At 42.6% G+C, this 16,339-nt stretch overlaps 1 protein-coding gene and 1 pseudogene across 1 annotated transcript in view; one reads left to right on the plus strand and one right to left on the minus strand.

The window, feature by feature from the left end:
* Positions 1-16,339, minus strand: part of MDN1 (midasin AAA ATPase 1) — a 156,691-nt gene that overhangs the window by 118,156 nt on the left and 22,196 nt on the right. Inside the window, exons 10-15 of the mRNA XM_008069236.2 lie at positions 15,259-15,452; positions 14,576-14,657; positions 8,799-8,894; positions 6,846-6,958; positions 4,912-5,060; positions 3,947-4,007 (exon numbers count right to left, since the gene is read on the minus strand). Of these exons, the coding sequence (XP_008067427.1) occupies positions 3,947-4,007; positions 4,912-5,060; positions 6,846-6,958; positions 8,799-8,894; positions 14,576-14,657; positions 15,259-15,452 (695 nt within the window). The remainder of the gene's footprint in view (positions 1-3,946; positions 4,008-4,911; positions 5,061-6,845; positions 6,959-8,798; positions 8,895-14,575; positions 14,658-15,258; positions 15,453-16,339) is intronic.
* LOC110596642 lies at positions 11,455-12,140 on the plus strand (annotated as a pseudogene).

Genomic DNA, 16,339 nt, shown 5'->3' on the forward strand with positions numbered 1-16,339 from the left:
CCCGCGGGCTCAGGCCATCCACTCACCTCAGCCTCCCAAAGGCGCAGGATTACAGGCTGACCCACCGAGCCTGGCTAGGGGCACATTCTTTAGGAACTGGTTTGAGCTATAATTAAGAGTTTCCATAGCAATTGAGTAAGTTAGAATTAGTAGAATCAGCATAGAATAGAAAGGTAATAGGATTTAAGTTAGTCATCATAGGTATTGTGTACACATAAGCTTTAGAAGTTATTGATTATTAGAACATCATGATGCTAGTAGGGACTGTTGTATTGCTTTTGAGGAACATTAATCAAGCATAGGGAACAATAAGACAGTTTTGGGTTTGTCCTTGCTCATACCTGAAAAACACCTGGTGGGTGGGGGATGCCCCTCATGCACCTGGCTTTGTGTTCACGTGAAAGATATGTGAGACTGTGTAAAATTTCGGGATAAAAGACCCGTTGTAATTCCCAATAAACGGCTTCTGCACTAAACAGAAGTCCAGACTCTTTCTCTCTCTCTAGTTTCTTCTCTCTTTCTTAAACTGCCGATGCCATCACACCAGCCAGAGACCCCTGACCCCTGCAGGAGCAGGACTCCTACACTCAGCGTTCCGAGTAGCTGAGACAACAGGCACGTGCCACCATGCCTGGCTAAATTCTAAAAACTTTTTTTGTAGAGATGAGGTCTCACTGTATTGCCTAGGCTGGTCTCAAGCAATTCTCCCAAGTGCACCTCCCAAAGTGCTGGGATTACAGGCATGAGCTACTGTGCTTGGCCTTATTGTCATTTAAAGAACAATTTGTGGTCTTCCCATGTTATACACACAATTCTTAAATAAGGGAGTCACTTATTTATCTACAATAGGATATGTTTTAAAAAACTGATTTATAATATTTTCTTGTAATATAAGAAAGCCTGGACAACATGGCCCAGGTTTCAAAGACCCTGACTCAAAAAAAAAAAAGTATAGAAAACAAGGCATATTTCCAACCATATAAAAATTGAAGAGCAAGCAAAATTTTCTTTTGGTAACTGACGTTAACCCATTAACAAGGAAAAAGATATATTCTATTAACCAAGTTGGTACCAAAACAAAATTCTAGTTAAACATATTTTTATTTCAACTTTATTGTGTCATCAATTGCATCAGGGCACAAATGTCCAGTTTACTCACTACATTTAAAATGATCTGCAATAGCTGACATAATTCTACAAATTCTAACTGAATATATCCAGTCCATGTTCAATTAGTACAAGATTAATGCCATCTGTGTTAGAACTGCTTAACGGTAGGGAATTATTAAAGACACAGATACAGATACAGAATAGTGAGAAATACACAATAATATAGACATACCTGATTAAATAACTGATTGCACATATATGTAATTTTTTCTTGAGTAGGAGTCTCACTCTGTCACCCAGGCTGGAGTGCAGTAGCACGCTCACAGCCTCCGTAGCTTCGACCTACAGGGCATAAGCAATCCTCCGCCTCAGCCTTCTAAGTAGCTGGAACTACAGACATGCAACACCAAGTCCAGCTAATTTTTTGTTGTTGTTGTTGTAGAGATGAAGTCTTAACAAGTTGTCCAGGGTAATCTTGAACCCCTGAGCTCAGGCAATCCTCTCACCTCTGCCTCCCAAAGTATTGGGATTACAGGCATGAGCCGCCACGCTCAGCTTGCATATATTAATAAAAACATCTCCCCAAATCATTTTACGAAGCCAACATCACATTGATACCCAAGCCAGGTAAAGATCCAACAAAGAGAACTACAGGCCAGTATCTTTGATGAACATAGATGCTAAAATTCTCAACAAGATCCTAGCAAACTGGATTCAGCAATACATCTAAAAAATCATCCACCATGACCAAGTAGGCTTCATTCCTGGCATGCAAGGCTGGTTCAACATTCGTAAAACCATAAATAAAAACAGACTGCCATATACCCCAATCAGAAAATTAGCAGATTAAGCATCAATTAACTAAACAGAAGTAAAATTTTTAAAAAGGTAGAAATATCATCGGGGAAAATAACAAAGTGAAAGGAGAATTAGCATGAGAGATAAGCCTCAACTAATAAATTTTAAGACAGAAGATAAACGTAAATGCTTTAATAATTAATGCTATGTGTAGAGCAAAATATAAGGAATGAGTTAAGAGAAGAAAAGCCACCAAAAGGAAGCAGGATTCCAAAGTAGCATTCTACCCAGGGTAAAAGGTATCAGGCATCCATGACCAGAAAAAAATGGCAATACTGCTAACAGCAGCATGTGGCCTTCAAATGAAGAGATAAGTAAGAGCTTTCTGGCAGACTCCATAAACAGCAAAGAGGACAATACATTTTATTATTTTATGTCCAGGCTTTCTTATATTACTAGAAAATATTATAAATCAATTTTTTTTTTTGAGTTGGAGTCTCACTCTATTGCCCAGACTAGAGTGCAGTGGCTGCTCCTGGCCACCACAGCCTCGACTTGCTGGGTTCCGGCGATCCTTCCGCCTCAGCCTTCCGAGTAGCCGGAATTACAGGCATGTGCTACCACGCCCGGCTGATTTTTTTTTAATTTATTGTAGAGATGAGGTTTCGCTGCCCAGGTGGGTCTTGAACCCGCGGGCTCAGGCAATCCACTCATCTCAACCTCCCAAAGCGCAGGATTACAGGCTGAGCCACCGAGCCCAGCTAAATCAATTTTTTAAAACATATCCTAGCGCAGATAAATAAGTGACTTTATTATTTTATTTTATTAAGACAATAAATTATATATTTTTTAATCAAGAGCTCAGAGTTAATGGGACAGATCTCAATATAGCTTAGTATTAGATATACCTATCACAAGGTATGGTGGCTCATGCCTTAATCTCAACACGTTGGGAAGCAGAAGCGAGAAGATTGCCTGAGTTCAGGGGTTCCAGAACAGCCTAAGCAACTTGGCAAGACCTTGTCTCTACAATAAATCAAAGAATTAGCCGGGCGTGGTGGTGCATGCCTGTAGTAGTTCTAGCTCCTTAAAAGGCGAAGCAGAAGGATCCTCTGAGCCTAGCAGGTCAAGTCTGCGGTGGCCGTGAACATGCCACTGCACTCCAGCCTGGGCAACAGAGTGAGACTCCGACTCAAAAAAAAGAAGAAAAAAAGATTTATCTCAGCACCCATCAGTTTTACAGCCTTCAGCATAAACTAAAGTCGTTTGTAAAACTTCAGAAACACCAAAAGGGAAGAAGAGCCTTTAAATGACCACAGTACAAACAACACTTAATCAAGCAGAAGCTTGCACTCCCTCCACTTAATGTTTCAGAGAGATGAATGAACTGCAAGGAGAGCCTAGACTGAAAGTAGTATAACTCCAGAACTTTCTCTTTACATCAGCTATGCTGTGTACACAATCATTAGTTGATCACACCTTGTATAGTTTTTCTCCGCCTTTGAGAATAAGGACCGCAAGTGTTCTTTAAAATGAAGAGAAACATTCACACGGTCAAGTTTCCTCAGTAAACTCAAGTAAATACCCTACTGGGTTTCAGCGAGGCACAAGTCATGAACATTTTTCCAAGGCTGTTTTCGAGCTTTGTAAGAAAACAGTATTTCTTACCTCAAGCAATAAACACAAAATAACAAGTAAAAAACTTTAAGCCAGCCAGGCTCGGTGGCTCAGCCTGTAATCCTGCGCCTTTGGGAGGCTGAGGTGAGTGGATTGCCTGAGCCTGCGGGTTCGAGACCCGCCTGGGCAGCGAGACCTCATCTCTACAATAAATCAAAAAAATCAGCCGGGCGTGGTAGTGCATGCCTGTAATTCCGGCTACTTGGAAGCTGAGGCGGAAGGATTGCCGGAGCCCAGCAGGTAGAGGCTGCGGTGTTCGGGAGTGGCCACTGCACTCCAGTCTGGGCGACAGAGTGAGACTCCAACTCAAAAAACAACAACAACAAAAAAAAAAACCAAAAAAACTTTAAGCGACACTTACCCTCCAAGCAAGTCTGCAGTGTCACTTTGTTGATTCATATTGACAACCCTCAAACGGTGGCCTATGACAAATAAAGAGCAACAGAGTAAAAAGATTTAAAGACTGGTAACATCCGGCATGCTCTCTAAGGATATGGGAACAAGGCACATTTTTAATTATGCATTTCTTCTGATCCTCTCATTTTATTTTCAGGAATCTTAACCGTTCAAAATTTTCATATAACTAACCCAGAGAAAGATATACAAGAAGACTCACTGTGGCCTTATAGCTGTAGCATCAGATAAATGAAAATAACAAAAAGATCCTTCAGCAATTCAATGTCTATAAATTAGGACTAAAGAAATACCCAGCGTGTGATATTATTCATCCATTACAAGGAAGGAGACATTCTGTTTTTAAAGTTTTCCAATTTGCTTGACTAAATGCACTATATAGAATATAATCTCATTAGTTTTGAAACAAAACAAAATCTATATGTACACATATTTGCAGAGAACAGAAGTAAGATAATAACAATCTGTTAACAGTGGGTATTTCTGGGAAAAGAGATTACATGTGGAATAATGGCACTTTTTAAAAGCTCCAGTAGGCGGGTGTGATGACTCAAGCCTACAATCCCAGCACTTTGGGAGGCCAAGGCGAGAGTACTGCCTGAGCCCATGGGTTTGAGGCGAGGCTGGGCAACTTGGCGAGACCTCATCTCTACAATAAATCAAAAAATCAGCCGGACATGGTGGTACATGCATTTAGTTCCCACTACTTGGAAGGCTGAGGCAGAAGGATCACCTGAGCTCAGCAGGTTGAGGCTGTAGTGGCCATGAGCAAGCCACTGTATTTCAGCCAGGGCGACAGAGTGAGACTCCAACCCCCCCCAAAAAAAAGCTCCAGTGGTCATCGGATTTTTTTCTTTTTCTTAGCAGTCAGTATGAAAGACCTGGGGCAGAGTTGTTTCCCCTAGAGGTTACCTGTGATGTGAGCCAAGTACTGGACAGTAGAGGTTTTCCCAGTCCCAGTCTCTCCCACCAGCAACACAGACTCCCCTTTGCTGACACACACTGCCAGTTGTTCAATGAGAACAGAGGATGGTCGTGTAGCCGCAAAAGTATACTTCTCCCTGGGAAGGGGGAAAAGAAGGTTAAAAACCAGGCTGCAAAAGCTCTTAATGTTGCTCTGAGGAACCAGATTCAACGAACAGGAATGAGAAAACAGCTCAGAGTAATTATCTTCATGCATAGTCTTATATAACATGTAACAATTACAGAATTTAGTTGTTTTGCAAACAGGGAATACTCACACATCTGGTACTGTGCTAGCCTCTGGGGATTCAAAACACCAGTAAGATAAGGCATTATCTGTACTACTTAAGCCATCTTGGGCAAATTACTTAACCTGCTTTAGCCTCAGTTTCATCACCTGTAAGATGTGGGTAGCAACGGTGCCTAGTTGTAGTAGGTTGAATAGTCTTTCTCCAGAATTCAGGACCACACAGAAACTGTGAACGTGACCTTATTTTGAAACAGGGTCTTTGCAGATTTAACCAAGTTAAGATAAGATCACACCACAAGCCGGGCTCGGTGGCCCAGCCTGTAATCCCACGCCTTGGGAGGCTGAGGTGAGTGGATTGTCTGAGCCCGCGGGTTCGAGACCCGCCTGAGCAACTTCGTGAGACCTCACCTCTACAAAAAAAAAAAAAATTAGCCAGGTGTGGTATCACGCGCCTGTAATTCCAGCTACTTGGAAGGCTGAGGTGGAAGGATCACCGGAGCCCAGCAGGTCGAGGCTGCAGTGGCCGGGAGCAGCCACGGCACTTCAGTCTGAGCGACAGAGTGAGACTCCAACTCAAAAAAAAAAAAAAAAAAAGATCACACTGCATTAGTCAGTCTTAAATCCAATGACGAACATCCTTATAAATTCTGTGACACAGCAGCACACACAGGACATGTGACAACAGAGACTGAGATTGGAGTGATATAGCTCCAAGACAAGAAACACCAAGGACTGCTGGGAACAAAAGGAAACCAGGAAGAGGCAAGAATGTATTTTTTCCCTAGAACCTTCAGAGGGAGGAGCATGGTCCTGCCAACACCTTGATTTTAGACTTCTAGGCTCCAGTACCATGAAAGACCAACATCTACTGTTTAAAGTCATCAAGTTTATGGTAATTTGTTATGGCTGCCCTAGGACACTAATATACAATTCACAGGGTTATAATCACTACATGAAAAAGTATATGAAAAGCACTAAGCATGTAATAAGCATATAACAGTTAACTAATCTCGGAATTTTTTTTTTAAGAGACAGGATCTCACTCTGCTGCCCAGGTTGGTGTGCAGTGGTATGGTCATAGCTCACAGCAGCCTTGAACTCCTGGGGTCAAGTGATCCTCCCTGCTCAGTCTTCTGAGGAGTTAGGATTACCTAGTGACAAGCCTGACAAGGCTTGTTATTCCCCCCTCTTTTTTTCTTGTAGACAGTCTTGATATACTGCCCAGGCTGGTATCAAACTTCTGGCCTCAAGCAATCCTTTCACCTCAGCCCAGTGTGCTGGGATTACAGGCAGGAGCCACCACACCTGGCCAGATCTCAGAATCTTATATAACTCAGGCTTCAAGGAATTTACAGACTAAGTTAAGCACAGCCTGACTTCCACCTGCGACTTACTCTGATAAATACACTGCAGTGAGTAAAGTCAAAGATTCTTCTTTGCTAATGCCAAGTTTGTAACAACCTTCATGCCTCCTTCACCTATTAGCAACTAGTTACACACAAAAAACTTTGCAAAAACACTGCTCCTTCCCATGCAGTTCAGACATGTGTTGTATAAAACCAAGGAGCTGTCTAGATCTCCTGTCAAGCGCCTGGCAACCCCAGTGTGTAGATTAGCTCACAACCTTACTCACCTCTGCACGTGAACAGTCTCACTTTGCTTCCGGAGAAGCCGCACTCGGCCCACTTGTACATCCAGCTCATTGATCACAATTTCTGGTTTATAAAGTTGACAGAAGAATTCGACCTGTGGGAGGTAAAGATTCTGTCAGAATAAAAATCCATATACTCTTTGAATATAACCTTATCCAGGCTTATTATGCTCATCTAATTAGCCCTCTGCCTCTAATACAGGTAAGGAGCTTTCATCAAGACATTTTTCCCATTTTTCAAATTTCTAATACTGTGCTTTTAAAAACACTGATCATACTTTTCTGAAATGGTACTTTTAACTCATTTAAATAAGCCTCTGCCTGTTTTCGAAGTGAACACATCGGCATATCCAAATAGAGAATGAACAGTAACTAGCTCTACCCCTAAAAGATACTGAAAAAATCAGAGTGGCCTTTCTCCAGCTATGCTTTCCCCCGCCTTAAATTTCTAACGTAGTGCAGAAAACCACTGCTCATCTGATCACAGTCAAAGTCAAAAGAGAAGCCATGACAGATGCTCCTCGATGTCCACGTTAGCAATCATTCTTCTCTTGTCCAGAGAACCCAGGTTGTACTCAGGTTTGGATCAGAAGTAAAAGAGGCTGAGCGGGGGATGGGAAAACACTTCTTATCTACAGGGTGCCTGAATGAAATGTCATTGTACACCTAACCCTTAACTGTACCCCACAAAACCATAATAAAAAATACTGATTAATGAAAAAAAAAAGAGGCTGAGCAACTCTAGGAAGGTAAGACCCTGTCCAGCCAAAGAAGAGCACTGAGCAGTCTCTTCCAGTCAAGGTGGGGCTATTCCTTCTATATGATTTATCAGTGAGGTCCCTTCCAACAGGGTGTTCTATTACCTCCAGACAAAACTATCCCAACCAATTCATAAGCCAAAGAAAAACAGACTATTGCAGTTCTTGACATAAGGCTTTTTAGAGCTGTCATTCATGTGAGAATGCCAGGTATGTGCCTCCAGGTAAGTTCCAGACATTTGTTTAATCACCAACCCCACTACGGAAAGGCTCTCTCCTCCCAAAATAAATACTTTGTTATAAAACAAGAATGGCAAAATATTGAAAACGTCAGCAGTGTGTACAGGCATCCATTGGTACTATTCTTTTCAACTTTTCTGATAATAATAAAAACATGGAAAAAAAATCTGTGCACTAAACTATAGACAAAGGCATTGCTAAAACATTGTTCCAGTTCCGAGTCTATAATCTACAGAATAAAATACTCACTAAAACATGGGAAGCTAGATGTGGTGGCTCACACCTGTAATCCCAGCACTTTGGGAGGCCAAAGCAGGAGGATCACTTGAGCCCAGGAGTTTAAGACCAGCCGGGGCAACACTGGGGCATGGTCTTTAAAAAAAAAACATACCGGCCAGGCGCAGTGGCTCAAGCCTGTAATCCCAGTACTTTGGGAAGCCGAGGCAAAAGGACTGCCTGAGCACAGGGGATCGAGGCCAGCCTGGGCAACTTGGTGAGATCTCGTCTCTACAATGAATTAAAAAAAAAAAATCAGCCACGTGTGGTAGCACGCGCCTGTAGTTCCAGCTACTTGGAAGGCTGAGGCGGAAGGAATGCCTGAGCCCAGCAGGTTGAGGCTGCGGTGGCCGTGAACATGCCACGGCACTCCAGCCTGGGCGAAAGAGTGAGACTCCAATTCAAAAATAAATAAGTAAATAGAACACTGGAAAATAAAGTATACGTATAACATAGGGCATGAGGAAGCTCACTTTCAGAATGTGGAACACATGGAGAACTACGTAAGTATGGGATACTGGGAGTTATGTCTATGACAGGCACCCAGTTTTGCATATGAAGCAACACTGCAAAAACTGTTCCAGGTAAGGGCCAGAGACTAGCAAGAGAGCTAGATATTGCAGCCTCCTTTCAAGAGGGAAGTACAAATAGCACTACATACCTTTTTCTTAGAAATGTTCAATTTGCTTCCAATAACTTCCGCCATTTTCAGTTTGCTTGTATGCTCAGAAAGCATTGCTGTGAAACAGTCCAGAGCCTATTAAAATAACCAAGGTAAATGCCAACTGATTTTACAAGGAACACATCAATTACACAGCATCATCTTCCTGGCCACAAGAGGAAGGGACATAAAATCCAGCAGGAATTTTCTGCAGGACTGAAACAAATGCAAATAAGGTACCAACCCTGGACTCAGGACTTACCATAATGGACAGAATACCAACAAATGTTGAAGGATTTACTACTGAAATTATTGACTAAATTAAATAACAAACAATAAAAACCATCTTATTTTGCAAATCCTAACTTACAGCAAAGAAGAGCAATTAGTGTTCATCACTAGGTATGTGGTTCACAGGAGAACTGACTCTCATATAGAGCAAATTTAACACCAAAAGATGGCTTTCTAGCTGTTAGTGGAAATACAGACATTATCCCAACCCAGTACTAGATCTTGGCAACTACCAAGATAGGTAGGTCAACCAGATTATGTCTTCTGATGTAATGAACTATAAAGTGCCACCAAAAATTGTTGACCTTGAATCCAACAAGCATTTTGTTAAACTTCTGTTTACAGGAAATAGTAAGGATTTAAAAAAGGGAAAGGACACCATGAGTGTAGTATAATAAGAATGCATCTGGTCATTGTCCCCAATTCTTGGCAATGAGCTTCAAAAAATCTTTGGTATTACTCCATTGAAGTATTTTTGCTATTCACAACAAATAACCCTTTGGACCACACCTGAGTATATGCTAATATAGTGACTCATGGCAGACCCTTAAATAGTTTCAAGGGAGTGGCTAGCAAAGTTAGAAAGATCAAGTTCATGGTTAAAAGAGTGACGTGGCTCAGCCTGTCATCCCAGCACTTTGGGAGGCCAGGCAAGTGGATTGCCTGAGCCCGCAGGTTCAAGACCAGCCTGGGCAACTTGGCAAGACCTTGTCTCAACAATTAATCAAAAATTAGCCGGCATGGTAGCATGCGCCTATAGTTCCGGCTACTTGGAAGGCTGAGGTGGAAGGATCACTGGAGCCCAGCAGGTAGACGTTAGGGTGGCCGTGAGTGTGCCATAGCACTCCAGCCTGGGCAATGGAGTGAGACTCCAACTCAAAATAAAAAACAAAACAAAAGGTTGATACCTTTCAACTCTACCCCCAACCTCTGAGAAGGGAGGGTATGGAGATAGAGTTCATTCAATGGCCAATGACAAAAAACCCCAATTAAACTGTGAATGCCTAAAACCTGGAGAGATTCCTAGTTGGTGAACATATTCATATATGTGAAAGGGGCATACCCTGACTACATGAGAACAAAAGCCCTGCTCTTGGGACCCTCCCAGACCTTGCCCTATGTGTCTCTTCCATTGGGCTATCCCTGATTTGTATCCTGTTTAACAAAACTGTAATCAAAATATACTACTTTTGGTAATTTCTGTAAGTCATTTTATTGAACTTTTGAATCCAAAGGGGTCTAATGAATTTATAGCTGGCAGACCAGAAGTGAGGATGCCAAGCCACCCTGACTGGGGGCTGGGTTCTGACGTGGAGGAGTGAGCCCTTAAACCTGCAAGGTCTACACTAACTCTCAGTAATGTCGGAATTGTATTAAATTAACTGCAAGACACCAGTTGGTGCTAGAGCGATACAGAAGCCACCAGATAGTCAGAAGGTTAAAACACTCTGTAAAATGCAGACGTGCCAACGTAAGTAATTCTGGCTACAGCTCAGCCCTTCTGGCCCTAACTTAAATCTGCAATACTTCCTTAAGCAAATCACTTAGTCAACCCTCTAATCGTTAACAGAAGGCAGAAGTGGTTTCCCAGAAGTAAACACTGACGAATGTTTGTAACCCCCACAAGCATGCTCTATCTTAGCTGCCCCTCTATTCCAAGTATTTGTTTTCCAGGCATAAGGACTGAGCTGACCCAATCTACTGAGGTCAGTACTCCATGACCACCCGCCCACCACCGGCTGGTGGTGGAGCCGCAAGATACACTGTCCTGACATCAAAACATAAGACTTATGTTATCAATTAACAAGGACACAGTTGTTGGAATTTTTTTCTAGTCCAGCTTCCCTGTAAACACCTTAAATACACCTTCTCACTACACCCCATGCCATATTGCTCAACAGCGATGGCCCCATTCTCTCTTGAATGCAAATACTCTTTAACTTTTCTTTTGCAATTAATTACTTTATTGTTGGGGCATGGGCTGACTGGCCTAACACTGCAAAACAAATGGACTGCTGTCTTCAGCAAAGCAGTGTCTTAAAAGTAGAACTCTGAAACAGTAAGAGATCTGCAGTGGCTCAGCCTCTAATCCCAGCACTCTGGGAGGCCAAAGTGAGTGGATTACCTGAGCCCACGGGTTTGAGACTAGCCTGGACAACTGGTGAGATGTCAACTCTACAATAAAAATTTAAAAAAAGAAAAATTAGCCGGGTGTGGTAGCATACACCTCTACTTCCGGCTACTCGGAAGGCTGAGGCGGAAGGATCGCTGGAGACCAGCAGATCGAAGCTGGGATGGCCATGAACGTGCCACTGCACCCCAACTCAAAAACAAAAAACAAAAAAAACATGAGAAAGCAGGACATCTGGCTTCTGAGCGGGAAACTCTGTAGTGCCAGTGACAAAAAAGAGAATTAAATATGCGTGATGTTGAGAAAGGCAAGAAGATTTTTGTTCAGAAGTGTGCCCAGTGTCACACCATGGAAAAGGGAGGCAAGCACAAGACTGGGCCAAATCTCCATGGTCTCTTTGGGCAGAAGACGGGGCAGGCTGCTGGATTCTCTTACACAGATGCCAATAAGAAAAGAGACATCATCTGGGGAGAACATACCCTGATAGAGTATTTGGAGAATCTCAAGAAGTACAGCCCTGGAACAAAAATGATCTTTACCGGCATTAAGAAGGGAGAAAGGGGCCGGGCTCAGTGGTTCAGCCTGTAATGCCAGCACTTTGGGAGGCCGAGGTGAATGGATTGCCTGAGCCCGTGGGTTTGAGACACGCCTGGGCAACTTGTTAAGACTTCATCTCTACAACAAATCAAAAATTAGCTGGGCATGGTAGTGTGTGCCTGTAGTTCCAACTACTTGGAAGGCTGAAGCGGAAGGATCACCAGAGCCCAGCATGTCGAGGCTGAGGTGGCCGGGAGCGGCCACTGCACTCGAGTCTGGGTGACAGAGTGAGATTCCAACTCAAAAAACAAAAAAATTAAAACAAGAAGTGAGGAAGGGCAGACTTGATAGCTTATCTCAAAAAAGCTACTAATGAGCACTAATTGGCCACTGCCTTATTTATTACAAAACAGAAATGTCTCACGACTTTTTTTATGCATACCATAATTTTTTTTTTTTTTGACTTAGAGTCTCACTCTGTCGCCCAGACTGGAGTGCAGTGGCCACTCCCAGCCACCACAGCCTCGACCTGCTGGGCTCTGGCGGTCCTTCCGCCCCAGCCTTCCAAGTAGCCGGAATTACAGGCACGCGCTACCACGCCCAACTGATTTTTGATTTATTGTAGAGATGAGGTCTCGCCAAGTTGCCCAGGCAGGTCTCAAACCCACGGGCTCAGGTCATCCACTCACCTCAGCCTCCCAAGGCTGAGCCACCGAGCCAGCCTAGCATACCATAATTTAATTGATCTCTTACACTAAAATTCCTATCATGAGTGGCTGACAGAATATTATGTTGAACAGTCCTGATTCAACTAAGACAGGTTTATGGTTATGTGAATAAGATCTTTTTTTAAATTTCTTTTTTTTGTTTGTTCTGTGTTTTTTTTTTTTTCTTTTTGAGTTGGAGTCTCACTCTGTCGCCCAGACTGGAGTGCAGTGGTCACTCCCGGCCACCACAGCCTCGACCTGCTAGGCTCCGGCGATCCTTCCGCCTCAGCCTTAATTTCAATTTAGAAAATGCTATCACTGTCTTCCCCTTCTAAGTATAAGATTGTACTTGATTAGTAATGTTCAACTTTTCACAAAGATGGTGAATGCCATCTTAAAATCTGTTAGAAATTGGTTTTATATTTAGATTTATATAAGTGGTTATAGGAATATATTTAAATACTGAGGAAGTTCCTTCAATATCTCAGAACCAAACAAGACTCATGTTTTTTGTGTTCACTGGCCTCTTAAAAGCAAGGACTAAAGATAAAGTAGCAATGTCTATATTTTTGGTCTTAACTATGCCAATTTAATTAGAATTCCCTGTATCTAAAAATGTTATCTTTTACTTATTAAAAGATATTTTAAGGCCAGGCTCGGTAGCTCAGCCAGTAATCCCAGCGCTTTGGGAGGCCGAGGTGAGTGGATTGCCTGAGCCCGTGGGTTCGAGACCCACCTGGGCAACTTGGTGAGACCTCATCTCTACAATAAATCAAAAACTAGCCGGGTGTGGTAGCGCGCGCCTGCAGTTCCAGCTACTCAGAAGGCTGAGGCGGAAGGATCGCCGGAGCCCAGCAGGTCGAGGCTGCGGTGGCCGGGAGCGGCCACTCCCAGCCACTGCTCTCCAGTCTGGGCGACAGAGTGAGACTCCAGCACAAAAAAAAAAAAGATATTTTAGTGTGGTTTATGTATATTATCAAATAAAGACTTTAGTGCTTCTCCATTAAAAAAAAAAAACCCAGCCGGGCTCGGTGGCTCAGCCTGTAATCCCGCGCCTTAGGAGGCTGAGGTGAGTAGATTGCCTGAGCCCGCGGGTTCAAGATCCGCCTAGGAAACTTGGCGAGACCACATCTCTACAATAAATCAAAAAATTAGCCGAGTATGGTGGCGCACGCCTGTAATTCCAGCTACTTAGAAGGCTGAGGCGGAAGGATCGCGAGAGCCCAGCAGGTCGAGGCTGCGGTGGCCGGGAGCGGCCAGTGCACTCCAGTCTGGGCGACAGAGGAGTGAGACTCCGACTCAAAAAAAATAAAAATAAAAAAAGAATGGAGAAACACAGACTAATGGGAAGGGGAGTTCACTGGAGAACGAAGGATGAGAATGAAGATTGCCACCCAGCTCTTCAGGGCTCCACTGAGCTAAGTGTCCAGCCCAAAGGAGGTTTCTGTCTGCTCAAAGTAACTTTACCAAACACAAAGAGATACTGCAGACTAGACTGGGCCACTATTCTCTCTTCAATCTTGACTAACAGAAACCAGAACCTTTATAACCAAAGTTCATCAATCTTCAAGCAATACCATTTTATTCATAAGCAGGTGGGAATAAATCCTGCTTTGCTCTTAATAATTGAATATGGCAGAGTTGTAATTCAATAATGATTCCTTCCTACACAACATTATTTTTTTTCCCCAAGGTTACACTTCCATATAATTTCTCTGGAATAAAGATAAAAAGCCCTACTGAGGCAGGTGGAGAGGGATCGAACAGGCCATACAAATTTAACAAATAGGCTAAAAGATTATATATAGGAATAAACGTTACTTTATTTACTACCTGAGAGTTTTTTGTAGTTTACCTTTAATTTCACTATCTGTTTTACTCTAGCTCAAACTATACTTCTTCTGAAATATGTACTAATTTGTCTCAAAAATCACAAAAATCATTTATTAAGCCCAATTAGTTTTAGGGAACTTTAGTCCAGTTTCAACTAGCTAAGGATAACAAACCGTACCTAGACAAAAGAAAAACTCTGATAGCAATTAAGAGACAGAAAACAGTCACCAACAGTCTTACAGAGCAAAGAGAGATGATCAAGGAAGACTATATCTTACCTCCTGAAAAATATTTAATGATGCTGATGAAGATGAACTGTCAAAGCTATGGGCAATCCTATTGCACCAATTCAGTAGATCCCTGTTTAAAAAAAAAAAAAAAAGCTAATAAAAGACCATAGGCCAAAGACATTAGAGGCATCAAAGTTTATTGACCCACTTAACTTTTGGGAAATCTCTTCTTTTTTCCAACAATGTGAAGATAAAAAAGTGTTCCTAGTCTTCATCCATACCAGGAAGTAGGTAGGAATGAGTATCACTCATTTCTCCCCTATTCATGCCAGGCAAACTGGTGACAACTCAATCAGATCAAAGTGGGAGGAGAAATTCTCTCTTCTTACAGGGCAAGTCAACCATTAAGAATGAAAAGCAAAGACACAGAACATCCCAGGAGACTTACTGAAGACTCCAAGTGTCAGAAAAGGACAATCAGTGAAAGAATTGTTAGAAACCATTCCCAAGTCTGACTTTAAAAGCTACTTTTTAAAGCTAAAAATAGCATTACCTTAATCAAGCCTTCTCCATAAGTAACTACAGACTTGGAAAAGGGATCTGACACCACAGAGCAACCTGCAAGTTTAATTTCAAAGGCTGACCTCGCATAACCATTTACTTTCCGCAGGTAAGCATTTCGGAGGTAGGCAGTTTTTAATACCAACTCAAAAAAGTTTTTAGTTCAGTACCTTAGAGACAATTCTCTTCCCTCCAGGATTGGTCTTCTGCTGTCTCTTCCAGCTTCTGAAACATCCTCGGGTGCCTGTTCACATCCAACAGAACTATCACTCCGAGAGCAATGTTTATCTCCTGTGAGTTGGATATAAATGTCAAGCAGGTGATCAGCTGCTGCCAATAGGCTGGGATATCTCCTCTGAAGAACCTGACGGGAAGAAAAAAAAAAAAAAAAATTTAGCAGCGGGCATAGTGTTTTTTAAAAGCACATATAAACTGCTGATGACTCCAGTCAACCAAAAAATGTATCTCTCTGTGAAACTTGCCATCTTTGCCAAGTGTAAGAACTTGCGCCCTTACCCTACCATCTACCCCATGCAAATACCAGGACTTTTTTCCTAACCAGAACTCAGTTATCTAGCAATCTCATCTATAACACAGCTTAGGAGGTAGAAGTCAGATGGCAAAAGGGTCTTCAAGCAGCCAAAACATATACATCCACATCCGAGGAATTTACCCACTGAGAATTCTTCAAGTGCTATTTACTCTAATTTCAAACACAGTTCTAATATGGTTTATTATGTAATTTAACAGTCAAAAGCGTATTAGAAGCAGTTAACAGGAAGAGAAAAAATAAAAATCTTTAAAGCAGACCACAATGGAATCATCTAATGTTAAGTACAATCAAGGCTGGGGCCATGGCACATCTGTTGTCCTAGCTACTTCAGAGAATGAAGCAGGATCACTTAACCCCAGGACTTTGAAGCTGCAGTGAGCCATGACTGTGCCACTGCACTCCAGCAAGGGCGACAGAAAAAGACCTGACACTTAAAAAAAATAGTAATAATAGCTGGGCTCGGTGGCTCAGCCTGTAATCCCATGCCTTGGGAGGCTGAGGTGAGCGGATTGCCTGAGCCCACGGGTTCGAGACCCGCTTGGGGAACTTGGCGATACCTCATCTCTACGATAAATCAAAAAAATTAGCCGGGTGTGGTAGCGCCCGTCTATACTTCTGGCTACTTGGAAGGCTGAGGTGGAAGGATCGCTGCAGCCCAGCAGGTCGAGGCTGCGGTGGCCGGGAGCAGCCACTGCACT

This window comes from Carlito syrichta, unplaced genomic scaffold, assembly GCF_000164805.1.
Source record: "Carlito syrichta isolate Samal-C Ts95f unplaced genomic scaffold, Tarsius_syrichta-2.0.1 Scaffold311873, whole genome shotgun sequence".
Classification (NCBI taxonomy): domain Eukaryota; kingdom Metazoa; phylum Chordata; class Mammalia; order Primates; family Tarsiidae; genus Carlito; species Carlito syrichta.